The sequence below is a fragment of the Hevea brasiliensis genome, chromosome 9, assembly GCF_030052815.1.
Source record: "Hevea brasiliensis isolate MT/VB/25A 57/8 chromosome 9, ASM3005281v1, whole genome shotgun sequence".
Classification (NCBI taxonomy): Eukaryota; Viridiplantae; Streptophyta; class Magnoliopsida; order Malpighiales; family Euphorbiaceae; genus Hevea; species Hevea brasiliensis.
This window is the reverse complement of record NC_079501.1, coordinates 93,402,352-93,420,643: the sequence shown is the minus strand read 5'-3', so window position 1 is coordinate 93,420,643 and position 18,292 is coordinate 93,402,352. Positions and strand designations below refer to the sequence as shown.

General features: G+C 30.0%; 2 protein-coding genes across 2 annotated transcripts; both read left to right on the top strand.

Annotated features, from left to right (window-relative positions):
* Positions 1-2,236: 2,236 nt before the first annotated feature.
* On the top strand, positions 2,237-2,890 carry LOC131183306 (nodulin-related protein 1-like). The gene has a single exon (XM_058153998.1). It carries the CDS (start codon positions 2,308-2,310, stop codon positions 2,716-2,718), a length of 411 nt encoding a protein of 136 aa, XP_058009981.1. The 5' UTR covers positions 2,237-2,307; the 3' UTR covers positions 2,719-2,890.
* Positions 2,891-6,679: 3,789 nt separating this feature from the next.
* On the top strand, positions 6,680-7,806 carry LOC110650812 (nodulin-related protein 1). The gene has a single exon (XM_021805928.2). It carries the CDS (start codon positions 6,684-6,686, stop codon positions 7,191-7,193), a length of 510 nt encoding a protein of 169 aa, XP_021661620.2. The 5' UTR covers positions 6,680-6,683; the 3' UTR covers positions 7,194-7,806.
* Positions 7,807-18,292: the final 10,486 nt, after the last annotated feature.

Here is an 18,292-nt window from a genome sequence, read left to right as displayed (position 1 = left end):
TAACTTTTTCTTATACACCACATTATTTTTATTAATAATTTTAATTTCACATTAGAATGGTAATTTTTTAAAACATTATTCTATTAATTAAACCCCCTTTCTCTCATGCATATCTAATCTCTCCCTTTTTTTCTCTCTCCCCCTATATCTATCGTTGTTCCCTCATTTCATCTCAAAGAAATTCTGATGTCTCTATTATTAACTAAATAATGAAAATACCCTACAATCGTCGGGATGTGGTTCTCCTCTCCTATTTTCACTTTCTCTTCTCTCTTTTTTTTTTCTTTTTTCTTTCAGATCTCTTTTTTGGGCAACCACTGATGAGTGTCTCTCTTTTCATTGGTGGCTACTCCTAGAATGTTTTTCTTTATTTGTTTTATTATTTTTTATTAATTTTTTTCTAATAAACTCTTATATTTGTATCTGTTTATGATAAATCTGGGTTTATGCCCTTAGATTTATGTTTATCAGGAATATATATAAGGTTCTCTCGCCAATATTAGAGTCCTATTCTATCTATTATTGGGGTTTTATTTTCTCCTCATTTGCGAGGTTTTGTTTATTTGTTAATAATATTTGAATAGACTGTTTGACAGTTCGAAATATTTGATTTCTTTTGGTTGAAGACATTGAATCTTCAATTACAGTTAATATTCTTCTATCAATAGCGTCTGGTAGTGCAGTTTGTTCCTTCATTGACTTTTAGAGGTTTAAACTTTCTATTTTTTTGTTGCTACAAAAGTACTAAGTAGGGTTGTGCATGGTTCTTGAGAATCCTGAACCAAATCGAAGAACTGTACTAAACCGAACTTATTTTGATGCATTGTTTTGATTTTGGTTTTTGCTAAGAACCAACTGGAACTGTATCAAAACCAAATCTAAATCAAACTGAGAATCAATTATATATATATATATATATATATTGTGTGTGTGTAATGTTATCTTTAATTTTTTTATATTTTCTTAATATTTTAGTGATAAATACATTAAATCATCTTATAATTCTAAATTATAAGTGTACTATTCTACTATATACATGCATAATTCATAATTATATTTTTATCTTATAGTTAAAGATAACATAGTTAATAAATAGTTAAAAGTATATATATAATATACTTATGCTACTATATTATATAGGATAAATTTTGACAACTGTCCTTGAATTTATCTAGTTATAATATTACAGTCCCTCATTTTAAAAATGTAACATAAAACCCCATTAATTTTCAAATTTTGCATAGTAAAATCCCTCTAACCTCCAATTAATAGTTTTTCAGTTAGACGCTGACCTGGACAGTTCCAGCATGGAGCTTAGTCAATATTTCTCTTTTCTCTCTCAAGCCATGTGTAAATTGAATCCTTTTTCTCTCTATAGACAGAATAATTTTTCATCTGTAAAGAGAATAATTTTACACTTTGCATAAGAGAGGAAAGAGAAATGTTGACTAAGTACCATGCGGGAGCTATTCACATCAATTTCTAACTGAAAAATCAGTAATTGAAAGTTACAGGGATTTTACTGTGTAAAATTTAAAAGTTTAGGGGGTTTTATGTTACATTTTAAAGTTAAAGGACTGTATTGTTACAATTATATAAGTTTAGGAACAGTTATTGAAATTTATCCATATTATATAATATGCTTAGATATCACTAAAGATATATTATATAATATATTATATATTAATAACATACTTCAAAACAATTGTATAAAATTATTGTAAAAATCAAGAATCAAACTAGAATCATATCGAACAGAATTGAAATCAAAAAATTGAAAATCAAATAAAATTAAAATCGAAATAACAAAAAATCGAATCGAAATCATATTAAAATTTTGATTTAGTTCTGATTTTTAGACAAAAACTGAATTGAGTCAGAATTGTACATCCTTAATAACAAGTTTATGAAAAAGTAGTGTTGGTGAAATTTTTTTATCACCCAAAAAAAAAAACTAATTAATAATAAAAAAATTATTATGCTCTATCTAAATATCTCTGAGTAAGATATTTTAAATGTTTATATTTATATTTTTTCCTCATTCTGTGATTCTGAATTGCTAAATTTTTTATTGAAAAAATTAAATAATGTTAAGTATCGAATAAATAAATGAAGAGCTGGCAGTTGACATTTGACGAATGGCAACAAACGTGTGGACCATTGAAGCGAAACGCCACGTCGCCACCAACACTCTTAAGGAACATATAAATGACCAATTTTCAAAGCCAATACATCCTCATATATTTTTTCCTCTTTTTCAGTTTTTCTTCTCAATTCTTGATTCCAATCTGCCCAATCCCAACATCCATGGATTCATCACCAGCTTCTCACAGCAACAAACCCACCAAGCGCCACCAACCATCTTCCTCTGAGCTTCTTTCCAGTGCCATGTTGGTGGCTGAGGCAGCCAAAGCTTCACTTAAGCACGAAACTGACAAGGTAGACAAGGGCAGGGTTGCTGGTGCTGCAGCTGATCTTCTTGGAGCTGCCTCTCACTATGGCAAGCTCGAAGGGAAGAGTTTTGGCAAGTATGTAGAGATGGCTGAGAACCATCTCCACCAGTACCACTCCTCCCATTCCCCCACTTCTTCCCACTCAGCAGCTGATGCCACACATTCGTCATCCCATTCAAGCGGTGCTGCTGGCCATTCTGAAGGTGGGCATGGTGGGTATGGTCAATACTTGAAGATGGCTCAAGGTTTCTTGAAGAAAAACTGAAATATAATAGCGATTACGCAAATCTTTCTTCTTGTGTTTTCCTTTTTCCTCCCGCTCTTATGTATGTTGTACAACGCTTAGATTTGAAGCTATAAGCTTCCAGTCTTGTATGCTCTGTTTAATACTTTAATGTACCAAAGTTCCAATGTTATTATGAAAATTTATTCTACAAGTTCTGTTGGAATTTGCAAATGAATCCTAAATTCCTGTAGAAATTCCCATGATTGGTTGGGATTCCTTCTCTTGTTCTTATTAATCTCCTCAGCAGTTCAATTGTAATGGAGCAAAAAGCATTTCTTTTACCTTCAAATCTTCATTTCTTTTACGCTCCATTGCCTTTGATCATGATCCTCCAGCAGTCTCATTGATATCGTCCACCTCGCTGCGATATTGTTGCAAGGCTTTTGACCTTTTCTTCTCCAGTTCACTCTGCAGATCCAGTGAATGGGGTATCAAGTTCTTGGATTCGGATTGAATTTTCAATATAGAAAATTAAATGTAGCAAACCTCTGTTCTGTACGTCCAGTCGTCGTCAGGATTTTGCCTTCTTCTTGTTCTCCCGGGAAAGTATTCTGGCTTCCAATTCCTTATATATGAAGATCTTATTTATATAAGGACAGCATATGACTCTATAAAATTATTTAGAAAAATAATGTGAAGTTGAACAATTTATCAAGATAATATTGCTTATAAAAATGCCAACTCAAAATGGAGATTTAAGAGTTTAGATTTGCTCTTGAAAACGCCATCTCGAGTAACATTATGTACGTACAAAGAGAATATATTTTTGCTCTTGAAAATGAAAATGCTAATCAAATTGGCATTTCCAATAGCTGTCAAATCAATCAAAGTAATTTGTAGCTTTCTTTGAAGATGCCAAGTTGTATGGCACTTTCAAGAGCAAAAAAAGTGCAAGGCGACGTCGTGTCGTTGGAAACTAGAAAAATAATTTTTGCTTGTGGAAGAGTCAAAGGAGAATTTAAAGAGAAGAGAGAGATGAAAAATTATTGCTTTCATTTTTTCAATTGCCTTAGTTCTCTCTCTGCTTAAATTGGGTTGCAATAGAATTTGTTTAACATTTTTTATTTATAATATAAATATTTATTATGATAGTTATGATTTATTATGTTAATATTTTATTTTTTTATTTTATTAATCTACATCAAAAATCAAAAATTACAAATCAATTACTAACAATAATCAATTTCAATCGATTACAAAAATTGATTTGATTATTTTTTTATAGTAATTACGCTTTGAAGGGGAGAATTTGAATTCGATTCTTGGAGAAGATATTGTTAAAAGGGGTAATCATGAACCTTAAAGAAATTAATTTTCTATAAATCATAAAATGAACATAAAAGAATATCCTCATAAATTTAAAAGAAAAATATTAATTAAAAAATAAAAATTAAAAAAAAAAGGTGACATCAAAGCATTTGCCTGTACGCATAAGTAAAGAAATTTCTTATAAAAAAAAAGCCTTTAAGTGTAGAAATTTTCTATGCATACAAAAAAAAAAAAAAATTCATTTTGACTAGTGGCCTCATGGGCTGCATTTGATTGATAAAACTAGAAATCATCATATGATTGGTGTTTTCTTATGTTAAAACTCCTGCATCCTCGTGGATATGTAAGTATGAAAAATGCCAATTAAACTAATATTTTCTTGACCTAATTTTTTATTTCTTGTTATACAAATGCTAATTCAATTAACTTTTTCTTATACACCACATTATTTTTATTAATAATTTTAATTTCACATTAGAATGGTAATTTTTTTAAACATTATTCTATTAATTAAACCCCCTTTCTCTCATGTATATCTAATCTCTCCCTTTTTTTCTCTCTCCCCCTATATCTATCGTTGTTCCCTCATTTCATCTCAAAGAAATTCTGATGTCTCTATTATTAACTAAATAATGTAAATACCCTACAATCGTCGGGATGTGGTTCTCCTCTCCTATTTTCACTTTCTCTTCTCTCTTTTTTTTTTCTTTTTTCTTTCAGATCTCTTTTTTGGGCAACCACTGATGAGTGTCTCTTTTTTCATTGGTGGCAACTCCTAGAATGTTTTTCTTTATTTGTTTTATTATTTTTTATTAATTCTTTTTCTAATAAACTCTTATATTTGTATCTGTTTATAATAGATATGGGTTTATGCCCTTAGATTTATGTTTATTAGGAATATATATGAGGTTCTCTCGCCAACATTAGAGTCATATTCTATCTATTACTGGGGTTTTATTATCTCCTCATTTGCGAGGTCTTGTTTATTTGTTAATAATATTTGAATAGACTATTTGACAGTTCGAAATATTTGATTTCTTTTGGTTGAAGACTTTGAATCTTCAATTACGGTTAATATTCTTCTATCAATTGCGTCTGGTAGTGCGGTTTGTTTCTTCATTGACTTTTAGAGGTTTAAACTTTCTTTTTTTTTTTTTTTTTGCTACAAAAGTAATAAGTAGGATTGTGCATGGTTCTTGAGAATCCTGAACCAAATCGAAGAACTGTACCAAACCGAACTTATTTTGATGCATTGTTTTGGTTTTGGTTTTTGCTAAAAACTAACTGGAGCTGTATCAAAACCAAATCAAAATCAAACTGAGAACCAATTATATATATATATATATATATATATATATATATATATATATATATATATATATATATATATTGTGTGTGTGTAATGTTATCTTTCATTTTTTATATTTTCTTAATATTTTAGTTATAAATAAATTAAATCATCTTATAATTCTAAATTATAAGTGTACTATTCTACTATATACATGCATAGTTCATAATTATATTTGTATCTTATAGTTAAAGATAACATAGTTAATAAATAGTTAAAAGTATATATATAATATACTTATGCTACTATATTATATAGGATAAATTTTGACAACTGTCCCTGAACTTATCTAGTTGTAACATTAAAGTCTCTCATTTTAAAAATATAACATAAAACCCCATTAACTTTCAAATTTTACACAGTAAAATATCTCTAACCTCTAATTAATAGTTTTTCAGTTAGACGCTGACTTGGACGGTTCCAGTATGGAGCTTAGTCAATATTTCTCTTTTCTCTCTCAAGCCATGTGTAAATTGAGTCCTTTTTCTCTCTATAGACAAAATAATTTTTCATGTGTAAAGAGAATAATTTTACAATTTGCATAAGAGAGGAGAGAGAAATGTTGATTAAGTGCCATATGGGAGCTATTCACATCAATTTCTAACTGAAAAATCAGTAATTGAAAGTTAGAGGGATTTTATTTTGCAAAATTTGAAAGTTTAGGGGCTTTTATGTTACATTTTAAAGTTAAAGGACTATAGTATTACAATTATATAAGTTCAGGGACAGTTGTTGAAATTTATCCATATTATATAATATGCTTATATATATTACTAAAGATATATTATATAATATATTATATATTAATAACATACTTCAAAACAATTGTATAAAATTATTGTAAGAATCAAGAATCAAACTAGAATCATATCGAACAGAATTAGAATCGAAGAATCGAAAATCAAATAAAATTAAAATTGAAATAACGAAGAATCGAATCGAAATCATATTAAAATTTCGATTTAGTTCTGATTTTCAGACAAAAACTGAATTGGAGTCAGAATTGTACACCCTTAATAACAAGTTTATGAAAAAGTAGTGTTGGTGAAATTTTTTTATCACCGAAAATAAAAAAAAACTAATTAATAATAAAAAAATTATTATGCTCTATCTAAATATCTCTGAATAAGATATTTTAAATGTTTATATTTATATTTTTTTCCTTATTCTGAGATTCTGAATTGCTAAATTTTTTATTGAAAAAATTAAATAATGTTAAGTATCGAATAAATAAATGAAGAGCTGGCAGTTGACATTTGACGAATGGCAACAAACGTGTGGACCATTGAAGCGAAACGCCACCAACACTCTGAAGGAACGTATATAAATGGCCAATTTTCAAAGCCAATACATCCACATATATTTCTTCCTCTTTTTCAGTTTTTCTTCTCAATTCTTGATTCCAATCTGCCCAATCCCAACATCCATGGATTCATCACCAGCTTCTCACAGCAACAAACCCACCAAGCACCACCAACCATCTTCCTCTGAGCTTCTTTCCAGTGCCATGTTGGTGGCTGAGGCAGCCAAAGCTTCACTTAAGCACGAAACTGACAAGGTAGACAAGGGCAGGGTTGCTGGTGCTGCAGCTGATCTTCTTGGAGCTGCCTCTCACTATGGCAAGCTCGAAGGGAAGAGTTTTGGCAAGTATGTAGAGATGGCTGAGAATCATCTTCACCAGTACCACTCCTCCCATTCCCCCACTTCTTCCCACTCAGCAGCTGATGCCACACATTCGTCATCCCATTCAAGCGGTGCTGCTGGCCATTCTGAAGGTGGGTATGGTGGGTATGGTCAATACTTGAAGATGGCTCAAGGTTTCTTGAAGAAAAACTGAAATATAATATCGATTACGCAAATCTTTCTTCTTGTGTTTTCCTTTTTCCTCCCGCTTTTATGTATGTCGTACAACGCTTAGATTTGAAGCTATAAGCTTCCAGTCTTGTATGCTCTGTTTAATACTTCAACGTACCAAAAGTTCCAATGTTATTATGAAAATTTATTCTACAAGTTCTGTTGGAATTTGCAAATGAATTCTAAATTCCTGTAGAATTTCCCATGATTGGTTGGGATTCCTGCTCTTGTTCTTATTAATCTCTTCAGCAGTTCAATTATGCTAGAGCAAAAAGCATTTCTTTTACCTTCAAATCTTCATTTCTTTTACGCTCCATTGCCTTTGATCATAATCCTCCAGCAGTCTCATTGATATCGTCCACCTCGCTGCGATATTGTTGCAAGGCTTTTAACCTTTTCTTCTCCAGTTCACTCTGCAGATCCAGTAAATGGGGTATCAAGTTCTTGGATTCAGATTGAATTTTCAATATAGAAAATTAAATGTAGCAAACCTCTGTTCTGTGCGTCCAGTCGTCGTCAGGATTTTGCCTTCTTCTTGTTCTCCCAGGAAAGTATTCTGGCTTCCAATTCCTTATATATGAAGATCTTATTTATATTAGGACAGCATATGACTCTATAATTGCTCGCAATTGAATGAATATACCACACTCAAATGAAGTAGTACTTCTTGTCTATCTTAGCCAGCTCAGCTCTGAAGGAGAAAAGTTTTTATTTTATTTAAAAATATTTTGATAATTTAATTTTGTATTTTTTTAAAATATTATTTATAAAAAAAGAAAATAAATAACGCAATTCTAAAGAAATTAAAAGAATTTTATTTGTTCATAAATTTGCCCTCTTATTTTTTTTTTTATATTTACATGTATTGTAGATAAAAAGAATCAACTAATAAATAATAACAAAATTTTGATATTAAATCTCTTGGATTAATTATTAGAATAATTAAAAAAAAATGTATCATTCTAATTCTAATATGAAATTAAAACTATTAACTAAAATAATGGGATTAATTATTTAAATAATATAAAATAAAAAAATAAAAAATAATTTAGAAAAATAATGTGAAGTTGAACAATTTATCAAGATAACATTGCTTATAAAAATGCCAAACTCAAAATGGAGATTTAAGAGTTTAGATTTGCTCTTGAAAATGCCATCTCGAGTAACTTATGTACGGGTGTGTAGATTTCGATTCAAATCAAAAAATCAAACTGAACTGAATTAATTTAATTCAATCATTTCGGTTTTAAAATTTAATTGGTTCGGTTTGATTTTATATTATAAAAATTTCGGTTATTTTGGTTCGATTCGGTTTTAAAGAGAAAAAAATCAGTTAAATCGAACTGAACTAAATAGTAATTTTATATATTTAAATTGAACCAAATCAAATCGAATCAATTTTTGAATTGATTTATTTTTATGGAGAATTTATGAATTATATTTAATTATATATATATATATTATTTAATTTCATTGATTAATGGTTAATTGGTTCAAACCAAAGTTAAAATTAGATCAAATAACTTGAAAATCAAGTCTAAATTAAAAAATCAATTAAAAATTAAAACTGATCAATTTAAACCGAATCGAACTAAAATAGAACAGTTTAATTCAATTCGATTTTTTATTAATTTCAGTTCAGTTCGATTTCTAAAATATATAATTTGATTTTCATAATTTAATTCGATTAGATTCGATTTAATTCGATTAGATTCGATTTAATTCGATTCGAATAGAATACTCACCCTAACATTATGTACGTACAAAGAGAATATATTTTTGCTCTTGAAAATGAAAATGCTAATCAAATTGGCATTTCCAATAGCTGTCAAATCAATCAAAGTAATTTGTAGCTTTCTTTGAAGATGCCAAGTTGTATGGCACTTTCAAGAGCAAAAAAAGTGCAAGGCGACGTCGTGTCGTTGGAAACTAGAAAAATATTTTTTGCTTGTGGAAGAGTCAAAGGAGAATTTAAAGAGAAGAGAGAGATGAAAAATTATTGCTTTCATTTTTTCAATTGCCTTAGTTCTCTCTCTGCTTAAATTGGGTTGCAATAGAATTTGTTTAACATTTTTTATTTATAATATAAATATTTATTATGATAGTTATGATTTATTATGTTAATATTTTATTTTTTGATTTTATTAATCTACATCGTAAATTTTATTATAATTTTAATGTTATAAATTTAAATTTCTCATAGCTGTTATTAGGGGTGTGCAAACAATCGGTTCGATTCCGAACCGATAAAACTGAAAATCAAAAATAAAAAATTTTAAAAACCGAACCGAACCGATTGATAAGAGAAAATTGAACCGAATCGAATCGATAAATATCGGTTCGGTTCGGTTTTAAACCGATCAAACTGAAATTTATAAAATTTCATATTTTTAACATTAAATCTAAATAATAAAAACATAAAAACAAAAAAAATTAGAAATCAAAACTCAAAAATCTTAAGGTTCGGTTCGGTTTTCTTTGATTTCGGTTCGGTTCGATTCGGTTTGATTCAATTTGATTCGATTTTTTTTATTTCCTATATATATTAATAATTTCGATTCGGTTCGATTTTTTTGATTTTTTTTATGAAAATAACCGAACCGAACCGATTAACCGAAATTATCAAAATTATAAACCGAACCGATTAAATTTTAAAACCGAACCGATTAAACTGAATTAATCGGTTTGGTTCAATTTTTCGATTTAAACCGAAAACTGCTCTCCCCTAGCTGTTACACAATAAAATTTAAAAAATAAAAAAAATTAAGATTTGACAGTTTTGTATAGAGTAAATTTTTTATTTCATAATTTAAAATAATTTTAATAGCTTATGGAAAGATTAAGAAAAAAAATACACTATAAATTAAAAAAAACACATTGAATTATATAAAAAAAAAATTATTTAAGGATTAAATTATAAAAATTACAATATAATTTTAGTAACAAGAAGAGAGCCTGGGCGACTGAGGAAATGAAAGTAACAATTCTTCACATGCCTTTCCTCTCATTAAATTTTTGGCAACTAGGGGTCTAACTTGGACTCTTTATCTTCTATGAATTTCAGAGATATTTTTTGATCTAGGCTTAGAGCAAATACAGTATCATCATCTGGTTCTTCTTGTTCAGAGAATAAGGACTCAACATCTTCATCATCATTTAATGAAACTTGTAGAGACTGGCAGATGTACAGTAGAAGTTTAATAGCTTTATTGAGACTGTTAGGGTAAAGAATATTTCTTCAATTTCTAATGATTGAACGATGTCTGTCTATACACTTTTTTTACTCTTGAAAATGCTATTCGATTTGACATTTTTAGGGATAAATTTTAATAATTATCCCTGAACTTATTTAGTTGTAACATTATAGTTTCTCAACTTAAAAATGTAATATAAAACCTCATTAACTTTCAAATTTTACATAGTAAAATCCCTCTAACATCAAATTATCGATTTTTCGGTTAGATGCTGACCTGTACAATTTCAGCATGAACTTTTCTCTCTCAAGTCATGTGTAAATTGAATCCTTCTTTTCTCTATAGATAAAATAATTTTTCATACATAAAGAGAATAATTTTACACTTTGCATAAGAGAAAAGAGATAAATGTTGATTAAACACCATGAAGGAGCTATTCACATCAATTTTTAATTGAAAAATCAGTAATTGAAAATTAGATGGATTTTACTATACAAAATTTAAAAATTTAAGAGATTTATATTATATTTTAAAATTAAGAGACTATAATATTATAACTATATAAATTCAATGATAATTATTGAAATTTATCCCATTTTTAAAGAAAGCTACAAATTATTTTAACTAACTGGCGCTTTCAAGAGCAAAAATACCTCTTCGATGTATGTGCACACACACATTTTATATATATGTATATATAAACTAAAAAATATTTAATCAAAAGTTGACACTTGGATTTAACATTAATTGGTACTTAACATAATTAAAATAATAATTTTAGTTAAAAATTTTACTTAATTTATCTTTTTCTAATTATAAATTTAATTATTAGTTTTAGATAATATTTAAATAAACAGTTTTATTTTAAAATATATTATTATTTAAATTTAAAATATAAGATAAAATGAAAATAAATATATTTAATTAGTGTATAGAATTTACAAATGTTAAAATATTAAAAATTTTATTTTAGTTTATCATCTTTATTTGATTAGTGTATAAAATTTACAAATTTTGAAATATTTAAAATACCCGTTTTTATCTTCTTCGGATTTAATTTAAAGACTCACGTATCAGTTTTTATTTTTATTTCTTCTATTAATATTAGATTAAAAATGAATATAAGAAATTTCACTTTAATTTATCGTTTCTTAATTAAAAATTTAGTTATTAGTTTTAGATAATGTAATAAATTGATTTTTTTAATATAAAGTTTATTAAATTTTAATAGTATTTAAATATTATTGTAATATTATCTAACTAATTTATAATCTTGTAATACTATTATTTATATATATTATTTTTAATGTAATTTATAAACATATTTTATAAATTATTTAATAGTCCAATTTTAATTTAAATGATTAGTTTTAAAGATTAACATTAAATCAAATAAAAAAGTATATTATTTCATTATTGTTAATTTTGATTCTAAGATTTGATTTAGTTGTTGTTGTTGTTATTATTATTATTATCATCAAATTATGATCAATATTATTTATTGTATGTTTTATTATTTAATTATATATATTATTGTATTTTTAGACCCAATTGAAAAGATTTTTAGGACTTGTTTGAAAAGCTTTAAGAAGTTTATGGTCTTAGTAAGTAATTAAAAGTAAAAAAAAAAATTCAAATCGAGTAGCAGCTGGCCCCCTCACGATTTTTCCTTCCCTGCTCCTTTGTCCCTTTCCTTTCTCCAGCCAGCCCACTCCTTCACCTCTGGTGATGGTCCAGATGAGTTGCAGCGATCTCCAGTGAATGCATAAGAACCAGGTTTGGCGGCCATGGCTTCTAGGCAGTGAGGAACGTGAAGGAAAAGAGAGGGGGGCCACTGAAACCGTCTCCATGTATTTTCGGCCGATCTCGACATTGGACGGCCAAGATCCTTGCATGCCCAGCTTCAAGACTCAACCTTCCTCGCCAGATTCCATGGTATTTTTTGGTGAAGAAGAGAAGAAAGAGAGAGAGAGAGAGGTGTTAGTAGTACGCCCTAGAGCATATCATTTAGTATGTATCTTGTACATGTTTTTATTAATAAAAGGCATTTCCACTTTTCCGTTTACATAATATATTTATGTGTAATAGAAAAGGTCCACTGATATTTTGTTAGAAATTCTATTCTTAAGTTGTTAAGAATATGAGTGACAATATTTATAGTACAAAGTATCATAAATAGGTTCACAATCGAGGATACTTCACAATAAGAACATGACTTATCCAGAAATATTGTATGCATATTTGTTCCCAAGTTATTTATATGAGATATAAATAAGATAGAATAATGAGTCTCATGCCATATAACAAACATGATAGGCACTTATAAATGATAAGTAGGTCGAACTAGTGACACTTATGACAAGCACATGGAGTTTACTCTTGTCAATATATTGTCATAAATCATATCAGTGCATATAATCTTTAAACCTGACATAGCACAGTTATCTTATATATAGGTGGTTTGAGTTTGATACTGCTTTCATACTTGTACTATGTATGGGTATATAGGCATGTGTTGGCTCCTACTAGTTATATATGGAGGTAGGTGTTGATCAAGATGGAATCTGTTCCTCTAAGTAAATAGGGATAAAATCCTATGTTCATTTAATTGTTCTTGATGTTTCAAGTTCTTGGCCAGAACAGATAGATTTAATCAGAAAAGAGTTTCTGATCAGAAAATCTTTTTAATCAAGAACTGGAATTAAAAGAGAACATAATATTCATAGCAAATGGGGTTTGACATAAACCATGACTCCAGCTTGAATTGGAATTTTGTAACAGAGAGATTCTAGTGCATGGTAACATATGATTATAGATTCATTTAAGGTAAACCTTATTACTAATTGGGTGGCCATGGCATGCTATGCTAGGTGTTAACCATAGTCTATGAAGTGCATAAAATGATTGAGAAATCATTTATGGTAAGAAAGAGTTCTGATGATATTAAGAGTTGATATCATGTCTCATTGCCAATTAGTGATGAGCCTAGTAAGTCACACACATACACAAGTAATCACCAAATTAAATATGATTTAATTAATTAATTAAAGAGTTTAATTGATTAATTAAATAGGGTTGGTTTGCAATTAGATTGTGAAGTCTCTAGTATGACTTGAAACCAAATCTAGGTTATTGGATGTATAATACAAGTTAAATTTATATTTAAAGTATTCAAATATGAATTTAATTAATGAGAAATTAATTAATAGAGATTAATTAATTAATTTATATTTGATATAAATTGATTAGAAGAAGAGAAATAATTATTTTGGGTTGAGAACTCAAAATTAAGACACAGGGGCATTTTGGTCATTTCACAGGGTGACATGTGGCACTATGAGATGGTAACAGATGGCATTATACATAAGCTTACCAAATGTCTTTTAATCATCTAAGATGATTAAAATTATGATTAAATATAGGTTTGACACTTGGCACAATGTGATTAGGTCAATTAAACCTAGAGCCAATTAGAAGGTGACATGTGGCAAGGGTTTTAAGTGGTGACCTAGCTATATAAGTGTTGTTATGAAAAGAAAAATTATAACCAGCTGCTGCCTCCCTTTGTGCTGCCACCCTTGAGGCTCCCATTCTCTCTTCTTCTTCATCTCTCATCAATTCCAAGAGATTAGAAAACAATCTCTTGAATTAAAAATACTAGAAATTATTTCTAGTGTCCTATTTATATTTTTAATCTCTTAAAAGGCAAAACTTGATTTTCTAATTAATAGAAAAAGCTTTAGAAGCTGTTCAAGGGCTTCCATAGGTGATCTTGGTGTGGACAAGCTAGAAGGACAACATCTGGTGTCCTAAAGACGCATCCCAAAGGTGCCAAACACACTACAGTGCATCAAGAAGTTAGTGCACTTGTTCTTGATCTAATCTAGGGTTCTAAAATTAATCTGATTAATTCTAAAATCTTGAATGGTAAATATAGATCAAAAAACATGTTAAAAGAGTTTTAATATGTTGTTTATCATTGAAATCAAATAGATAAAATAAATCTTGCATGATGCATGTGACCCTAGGTGAAAATTTTTGAATTCAATGATATAAACTTGTGTTTTTCATGCTTCCGCTCCTTTAAGAGGTGGGTTAGGTAGCAAATTTTCTGCCAATTTTTCGACGATCTGGCTGTCAGATACGTGTTTCAAGACCACCATTAAACTTAGCAAGTCGAGACCTTTGAGATGGGACCAACCTGCTTCGATCGGACACCATTTAGAAAGGAGATCATTAGAAGATCTAGATCGCTCGGTGAGATTTTTAAGTTCTTCGATGCTCATAAATTAAGTATAATTTTATGATAATTATTAACAATTTATGGGTTTTGTTTAGGTGCGATGGGATTGGCGATAGCTCACCGACACTCGAGTTCGAGTTTTCGGGCTAGTCCGGGTGCTTAGCGAGCTGTCTCAAAAAGTGATCATATTTATAGTTGTTTCTAGTGTTTTCAGAAATTCCGAACATGTTTCAAGTAACAAAATTTGCAAAGGTAGTCCCTAACTCAAGTTGTGTGATTTTTTTACCTCAATTAAGCTAGCTGGTTAAATATGTAAAATATTATTGGCTTAATAAAATTAAATAAGATGAGTTTAATTAATATAAGGTGATGTAAAGGTTCCCCAGGAATATTTTCATAATTTTTGAAATGTTGGGAATAATTATTTTGGATTGTAGAGGAGTTAGGGACCTGAGCTAGAGTTTGGATTATTGAACTTAGATTAGGTTCTTATAGGCCCCGGATGGGCATGTGATGTTGTTGTTATATGCCTGAGGCCTTATGTGCTGTGTTTGTTTTGAGTTGTCTTACAGGAGGTTAGGTCTACTTTTAGGAGAGACTCTGCTAAAATTTTGGCAAGACCTTAGGATTGATTCTTGCTTCTATATTTAAATTAATTGGTTAAATATTGTCAGTAAATTGATAGAGGTCAATGTGTCTGTATAGGTGATTGCTCCTTCTAGCCGAACCAGCTACAATCAAGTCAACTAGTCTGTAAGTTAGATATTAATTATTTTTATAATTTCAATAGTAATTATATATCTGGCATGCTGATACATTTTATAAATATTTAATTATGCACATAAATAGTTAATATATTAGGGACATTTTGATTGTTACATATATAATTGTTGTTAATTGTTTGTGATTGCCGTCTTGAGGATAATTTGGAGCTGGGTGTGTTATTTATATATGGTATATATGAATATGGATTGAATGGATAGTCGCGGCTTGAGCTAGTCTCGCTGGAATTCAGTCCTTATGGATATGGAAAGTTGAGGTGAGGCACGGTTTTGAGTTGATCTCATTAGCCCCCGCACTTAAATATAAGGGAAAGTCCAGTTTGAGTTGAGTTCGCTTACATGATTTGGATTGAGAGAGCTGTATAGAGGATTAACTCCCATATTTATGTATTAATGTGATACACTGGGTGCTTGAGTAGCTCTAAATTAACTTCTCATGTGAGTATTGGGTGAATTGTTTATTGTATATGTTAGATGTACATTTCATGGTAGAGTTACATTATTTTTAGGTAGTTGTGGAAATTGCATCTACAAAAAATATCTAAACTCACTATGTCGAACGCTCACTCCTGTTCAATAATTTTTTTTCAGGTTGCAGGAGGAGTAATTTTCTTTAGAGTCAAGCCTGCATTTTTTCCCGCAGGGTACAATATTGTTAATTAGAAAATGTTATTTATTTATTTGTTTATTTAATTAATTATTTTATTTTTAGAACTTCGTTATGGCACTATTTTATACATATATTATATTAATTAATGGTCTTATGTCGTTTATGCATGTTACGTATCAAGGTTGAACAGGACTCCCCTAGTTGTGAATTTCAAATAAATATTGTATTGAGTTGGCCCAAATAAATATATATTATTTTAATTTTTATTTTTTGGCCTTGTTTTTGTTGTGATCATGGGTTTAGGAGCAATAAGGCTTACTACGGGCTTCGGGAGCTTTATGTTAGCCTAAGTCCTAGTGCGGTCTAGCCCATAGAGTTGGGTCATGACAAATTTAGTACCAGAGCTTAGGCTTTAGATTTATGAGAAAGTGTATACCTAAAGTTGTCACATGAGGAGTATAAGATCCTGTTTTGTCTTCTTCTGTAATTTTTTATTTCTAGATTCTGTGTTATTTCTTGGATAGTGTAAGAGTACTTGAATTTAGTGTCTTAATTTTCATGAAGTACGCGATGATGTGAACTTGAGTTAGTAGATGTGTTAAGGTTTGCCATGGGGATACGTACTCCAAGGGATGTTGTGTTTTTATTAGAATGGGGCTAATTGGCGTGCCTTTTTAGTGCAAAGCACGAGTACATAAAGGTGAGTTATAGTAGTATAACTGCCCTAGATGGAGTAAAGGTACCACTGTTGGCAGTTGTTAGTGGACAACCTAGTCAGGGCAAGTTTATGGTATCAGTGGGTTAAAGAGAGATAAGAGGTTGGGAAACATGATCTTTTGGGATGTATCACAATAATCTGTGCAATGCTCTCATTATTTGTTCTGTAAGCTGTAGATTATACTACTTACATGGGATTATTGTGTAGAGCTACATACATCTCCATGTCCATGATGAAGGTGTTTGCAGATAGCTTCTATTTTGGTTTAGTGGCGCCATTTCAAAATTTTATTTCTGTAGAGGAGTTAGGAAACTCCTAGTTAAGGGTTTAAAGCCCTCACGATAAAGTATCAAAGGTCTCTGTTGGGCATTAACTAAAGTCATTGACTTGGTTTTCCTAACTTGAACATAACATTTGTACCATGAGTTACCAAGAGATTAAAGGTTTTAGTATGGTTGTAGTATAATGTCGATACTTGCCAAGTGAGACCATCTAGTTTTCTGTATGGGATTTTGGATAGTTTTGGCATTATGATGTATGTTTTGCCTAAAGTTTAGTGAGAATAGTACCTCCTTTGTATGGCAACAAGGTGTAGAATACGAGTTTGCTCCCTAAAGGAGACTGGGTGCTACGAATGATGATCATAGCCTGTGAAATGATGTTTTAGTAAGTTTGTAGTATGATAAGAGAGCAGATAGCCTTCAATGTTGTGGTAATGTGGCAAATGTAATACCTCTCTTATAGCTAATTGTATTACAGAGTATGGTTTATTCTTATAGAAGAGACAGAAGGCTATTACTAATGATGGTGACCTATGAAATAACGTCCTAAATGGGACTATAATGTGTGATAGAGAATTGTTAGCTCAAGTGTCCTAGAAGGGGCGCAAGTTTCACTGTAAAAATCACAAGTGGTCAGTTATGATGGGTGTAAAGCCTTTGAATTGAATGACGAGTTTGGGTACCCAGTATTTTAAGTTTTGGCTAACTGAGTGGAAATGGGAGAATAGAATCCCTACAGATCTCCTCCTTAAGGTAGTAAAAGGTAGTCTGTAGTTTGATGGATAGGAATAGAGATCACATAGTGAGTGCATGGCTGCTGTTTCCTGAGTTCCTTCTCAGCTTCTTATTGCTTAAGACAAGAGTATACTCTAAGCAGAGAAAAGAAAAAAGGGCAATGAGTCAATGAAGACAAATCATATAATATTCGTAAATAGAAAAAGTGCAAAAAATGAGAGTTAGTATAGTTGGTTTAGATGCAACAGGAGAGATCATCTGGAGGCCTGTGGAAGCGTTAATCAGAGTGATTGGAGGACCAATTCTGAGTAGTATAGAGGTATAGATGACTTGACAGAGATACTATAAGGTACAATTATCTAGCATAGCTGTCTAGTAGATAATAAGGATAGAGCTAAGGAATATTACAGTTAAAGTACTATTATGGGTATGATAAAAGAGATAGATTAAAGAACAACTGAAAGGCCCAAAATAGGCCAAGATGAGGAAGAATAGGTCAAATATAGAGTAGACAAAGTG